The sequence below is a fragment of the Bacillus rossius genome, chromosome 10 (assembly GCF_032445375.1).
Source record: "Bacillus rossius redtenbacheri isolate Brsri chromosome 10, Brsri_v3, whole genome shotgun sequence".
NCBI classification, from domain to species: domain Eukaryota; kingdom Metazoa; phylum Arthropoda; class Insecta; order Phasmatodea; family Bacillidae; genus Bacillus; species Bacillus rossius.
Genome location: NC_086337.1, coordinates 53,649,217 through 53,655,303, shown reverse-complemented (window position 1 = coordinate 53,655,303; position 6,087 = coordinate 53,649,217). Strand labels below are relative to the sequence as shown.

General features: G+C 42.2%; 1 protein-coding gene across 1 annotated transcript; it reads right to left on the bottom strand.

Moving 5' to 3' along the window:
- Positions 1-212: 212 nt before the first annotated feature.
- Positions 213-3,103, bottom strand: LOC134536148 (TBC domain-containing protein kinase-like protein). The gene has a single exon (XM_063375756.1). It carries the CDS (start codon positions 2,890-2,892, stop codon positions 418-420), a length of 2,475 nt encoding a protein of 824 aa, XP_063231826.1. The 5' UTR covers positions 2,893-3,103; the 3' UTR covers positions 213-417.
- Positions 3,104-6,087: the final 2,984 nt, after the last annotated feature.

Sequence of the window (6,087 nt, the reverse complement as noted above, 5' to 3'; positions counted from 1 at the left end):
TTTTTTTCCGCAAATACCGTTAAACTACATATTTACCCAATAATTGTGTTTGAGGCAGTGGAACAACTGGGCAATTACTGTACAAGGTCAAGGATAGATTTGGCTCAACACTATTTTGACAAACCAAATGATTAAGACAGTTCAACATGTACAGTTATTACAAATATAACAAAAGTAACTAGAGGCTGCTAAAAAAAATCAAATGCCTGATATTCACTCCCAAGATAACATTTAATAAATTTAAATATGTTATAAAACACTACACTTTGGCTAGAAATATTTATATATTAATATGTATAATAAATAGTGAACAACACAAAAAATATCACAAATGTGTGTCGTGAAAGTTCTTCACAAAGAAGCCGTCGCATAGCATGTTCCAACTTGCAGGTTGCTTCTTGACAAGCGCCTGCCGTGCTACAGGGCGCTCTGCACCACGAGGACATTGGCGGAGCGCATCGCCTGGATGCCCCTGTGGAGGACACACACGTGGGGGAAGTCCGCGGCCACCAGCTGCCGGGAGAACTCCGTGGCCACACCCCTCGTCTCGTCCGAGCCCACCACCACGATGACCTTGCCCCGGTGGGGCCTCAGCGCGCAGGGGCCGGCCCCGGGCGGCACGCTGAGGCTGCCCGCGATGGCGCCCCTGCGGAACTCCTCCCCGGGCCGCACGTCCGCCAGGGCCACCTCCATGCGGGGCAGGTCCCCGCGCTCGTGGTCCATCAGGAGCAGGACGTCCGCCGCGCTGATCCTCGGGACGAGCTCCGCCCGCAGCTCCGCCAGCGGCACGGGGCCCATGCCCAGGTCGCTCCCGCCGGCGCCCGCGCCCAGCTCGTGCTGGCGGTACGTGACGCTGCGCGGGGTCCGCTCGTACAGCTCCGCCGCGCGCAGCACGCAGCGCTCCATGTCCACCTCGGGCAGGTCCGAGAACAGCAGGATGCACTCGTTGAAGCCGGAGGCCAGCAGCGTGTCTCGCAGCTGGTGCAGCAGCGACACGCCCACGTGCAGCGGGAAGGACGCGTCGCCCAACAGCAGCCGGTCCCACAGGTGCAGGATCTTGTGCAGCGGGAACACGTGCGAGAACATGGTGAGGAACCACGGGATCGCGAACAGCTCCGGGACGAAGCCGATGCCGGCCAGGTGGTTCGCCAGGGCCGGGTCGTGGAACGCTATCAGGTGGGAGAACTTGGCCAGGTACTCCTGGATCACTGCCGAGTTGTCCTTGAGGAAGAAGTTGTGGAGGTACTTCGGGATGAACGCCGAGAGGCAGGCGTACGCCTGGTGCTCCTTGTTGAAGTTCAGGTACAGGAACGGCGCGCACAGGGAGTCCAACCCTTGCCAGTAAACGTACTGCGGGTGGCTGACGACCCACGCTTTCAGCACTCGCTTGAACTTCCTGTGGCCTTCGCTGGAGGAGAGGAGCTCATCGTACTGATGGCACCTGGGTATGTCCACTTCGATCTGGCGGTCCGTGTGCGTCGGAGTTTCCTTGTCTATGTCGATGTAAGTGTTCAGCACGTCCCCTGCTATGCCCAACAAAGCAGCCCAAGTGTCTCCTCTCACGAATGGTGGGATGTCTTTGGCAGCCTCTTTCACGATGGTAGCTTTTTTATACGGGTAACATTTTAACAGTCTGTCGTACAAAACCACTCTGTGAAACTGGTATTCAGTGTCCCGCTCACGTATCACCAAAGGCAGCGAGGCTGCATCCAATAGCTCTTCAGTCTGAATTATATTGGACTTGATTTCAATCAAGGGAAAAAATGTATGAGGTGGTAGATGCTCTAATCTCTGGTAAAGGCTAGCCAAAGAAAGCTTGACAACTCTGAGATCAAGCATCATCGTCTGATCTCTAGCAATACCAAAAACTGTGCCTTCCAAGAGTACCAGGTCTGGCATGTTGAGAATTGGTGCCTTAGTGCGAATGAGACCTTGTTTTTTAAGCTCAGACTGCACATCACCACCAGCTAACTGCCACAGATAATACAGTTCTTGCGGTTTCCTTTCAAAGAGCAATACTCGTGCTCTTTTCCCATTGCCTAGACTAGCATTACTCACCTTTACCACTGTTCGGTCGCTCAAGCTAGGGTACAACGGTGACTCAAATACTTTATGTCTAAGAAGATCTTTCGGTAAGAGACGTTGCTTAGGCGACACTCTCAAACATGACATGACAAAGTCTTGGATATCCGAAGGAAGCTGTTGCCAAAGTGCTGAACAAGCATGTTCTTCCAAAAGACTTTCAAATGCTCTTTCCCCCACATGCAGAAAATTAAGTATCTTCTTCATCCACTGTGACAACTTCAAACCTGCCCAAAACTCCTTACCCAAAGCTAACTCTGCTGCAATTAGGCCAACTGCCCACACATCTACTTTTGGACCAGACTTTGCAAATAAACCAGCTGCATACACTTCTGGAGCCAAATATTTAGGGTGGCCAATCGGAAACTTAACATCTTGGCCACACCCGGTCATGAAATATAGTCCGTAGTTGAAGAGTTTAAAATTTTCATCTTCTGCAAACAATATATTTCCTGGATTCAAGTTACGGTGAACAATGCCAAATTTATTTAAATAATCCAATGCCGATAGCATTTGATAAATAAATTTTATAATTTCATTTACCTCAAACTTATTGATGGTCAAAGGGGAGTTATAATGTGATACAAGTATGGTTCTTTCATGCTTTCCCCGAATTACGTCTAAGTAAGAACACAGATTTGGGTGATCTAATGTTTTCAATATTTGAGCACGACCATATATTGTTATGGAATTTGGGGTCAAAGGAAGGCCGTTACTGCCACACATCTCTGCTGCATGGCTTCGGGCAAAAAACGTTTGTGCTCCAAATTCTGGACCCGAAGTTCCTAAAGCTGTCTGCTTCAAAACCATTTTGTTTAACCAGAAAATAGATAAGGCTAACTACCCAAAACAAATTCTAACATTTAGAACAGAACACTTTTCAGAAAATATTTTCTTACTCATATGCACTACGTAGGCGGGTTACGAGCGCCATTCGACGTTGTGTATCCGAACATCTTCTAAAATGCCGCCAGCTGAGAATAACTTCGCAATGACGTATTTACAATCGCTTTTTTTTATATCCATAGATACCAGTATGGCAACAACCCAAAGATATGCAACTAACATGTAAAATTGTTCGTTGAGTGAATATAGTACTGGAAAATTATTGCAAAACTACATAATTGTGGTCCCAAAAAATACCACGTTCAATCGTAGGTTATAAAATTTGTATCTTCGTAATCTCGGCGTATTGGGCATAATATTCAAATTTACACGACTTCAAGTGCAGCCAGTGTCTCCAAATTGGGTTTTTTTCCCCCCATATTGGGAAAAATTATTTTTTGGGGGGAAATTTTGGGGAAACTAGATCCTTGGGGAAATTTTTGGGGAAAAATATTTCGGTAACGGGGAAAAATGGGGAAGTATTTAATCTGCCTGCCTAATATTATTTCTAATGCCATCTCTAATCCTTTTTTCAAACAAAACATGTTTAGTTTTTTAAACACTCACTTTATTGAATGCATTTAAAAAGCAGCTAGCTACAGATGGCCTTGATTTGAATAAGTTGATAGGTATTGGTGTTCTCGAATGCTAGTGTCGAGAGAGCATTCTCCATAATGAATGTGGTGAAAAACAAATTGAGAAATAGAATGCATACAAGCACAGCAGATCACATAATTAGAGTGCGGTACAGTTTGAGAAACGAAGGCTGTAATAAATTTGAGCTAAGCACTAAAAGGCTTGCCAAGTTTAAGTCAGAAGATGTATATAATAATCATAACGATGTCGGTGTAATGTTGCTTTTGGCATAAGTATGGTTGTACTGACATTGTTGTTTTATTCCAGTATAAATGATATATAGTGTTTACATTAGTAAAATAGTTATGTATAGTAGATTTCATTTAATTTCATTCGTTAATTGTACTATTTAACACAATCTTTTTACTATAATAGGTCAATCTACTGTAATATTTATGACAGAGAAAATGTATATTTTGTGTTGGTATATAGGAACTCAATATTATCAAAAATTAATAAATAAAATTATGCTGCTGTTATTTTACTTTAGTCAGTCATTACACCACAAATTAGCTCTCGTATACAATATAAAAAAACATCGTGATCGGTAAATCAATAGAACGAAAAAAACAAAATCATAAAAAAATCAAAAGTGACGCCCGTGTAGCAGGTTTTATTATTTTTTTTATTTTTCTGGTTAGACGATTTTTTTAATTTATATATAAAATAATTAATTTATATACTTTGATTCTTGATACGTACGATAGTTTTACAGCTCTGAACATATAATACCACACCTTTAAGCGGCCAACACTGATAATAAATAATATTTTAAAGGAATAGGTAGATAAGGTAGGTTAAAGATTTTTGGGGAAATCTGTATCATTTTGGGGAAATTTTTTGTCTGTTTTGGGGAAATTTTGAAAACTCAATCTGGAGACCCTGAGTGCAGCGCACTTATCCTATAGTTACGGCTAGTTCATTTAATAAACTGCTATCCGATAACTGAGAAAATATTTTTATTCGGGCAATAGTATTAAAAAAAAAAGCCCACAAAGCAAATCAAGCATGTAGTAAAAAACTGAATACGTGAAACATGATTTAACATTACACTTAAACACTAAGTAAACAAACTGCACTTTACATTTCATAATACACTATCTTAACAGCAGTCTCTTTAGGTAAAGTTATGGTTAAAGGCGTCCAACCCCGAATGTTTAGTAACCCATTACTCGACCTAGATTCGTGAGCCGTGAACCTATGTTAGTTCAATAAATGGTTTGTTGTGGCCAGCAGGCATATGCACAACTTAATTATTCAGAACTTTACATTGGAGTCAGCCAGTACTCTAAATTTATCGACCCCATGGCATGGTCATGTTGCAGGGTTAAGTAAAGGCGGTCGGGATAGGCCCAGTTCCACAGAAATGACCCAGCGACAAATGGGGAACTAAAAGAGAATGTTTAAGTTTAAATAATTATAATTACCAGAATTAAGAATCAGTAAACTACTAAAACACAGGCTCCCCAGGGACAGCATGCCTGCCTTGGATCGTGGCATGGAGAAGACTTGAGAGTGGGACTGCATCAGCCCGCACCAAAATGATGATGATTTACGTAAAACTTACAAGCTAAACATAACACAGAGCCATCGAATAAAGACAGGGTGTGAAAACACTTTGCTGAGGGCAAAAGTATGTCGTAGTTTCTATTAATTTAAAATATAAGTTTTAAATCGTGACTCAAGTTGGAGACTGCCTGTTACAGTTGTAACTACTCCATTTGTTGTCAAGTGACCTTAACTATAATTTGATAGTTCCTTGATCTAATCTTAAGTGGTTAGCGCATATCACACTTGATTTGTAAAATGCGAAGTCACACTCTTGATTCGTGCAAAGTATGCAAGGGGTACGTTCCGCCAGCGGAAATCGGTAGTGTCTGAGTGAAGACCAAGCTTTTGTACCACACGGGGTACAATGTCATAGATTATGTACTCAGACATTACCCAACCATCTTTTTTGAGGAAAGCGGCAAGTAATAATTGTCGTAAAACAATTAGGTACTTTTTTTTTTCAATGGCATGCAAAACATATTAAGAAGTAAATGAAGCAGACACGAGAGTCAAAGTAGCATAGATATACAGTCATACACAAGAGCAGTGCTGGCTGTGAATTTCTTGGTGGACTGACACTACATAGGCAGCTCTAGCACCTTATTCTTGCAGATGTTAAAGTTTATCTATTTTGCATGTGCATTAGACAATTGTTTGCATTTTATTCACATTTTAATAACATCCTATTATCTACAGCACTATGGTGAAATGATACGCTAGTTTAATTTGGAAATCTGATTCAGTGATTCAGTGAGGGGGGCAAGGGGGGGGGGGGGTAATGCAATCATGTTCCTCAATGCACCAGTGCTCTTCTATAAGGAAGTGTTCAATTTCTTGGTCCCATCAAATACTTTATAAAGAGAATTCTTTGTAATTATGCACAGCCATTAAGATAGCAGGAGAAGGTTGGGGATTAAGGGTCAATGTTAAATT

Bases quoted from the DNA above. Each gene is read 5' to 3' on its own strand.
- LOC134536148 (XM_063375756.1), bottom strand. From the start codon at position 2,892: ATGGTTTTGAAGCAGACAGCTTTAGGAACTTCGGGTCCAGAATTTGGA.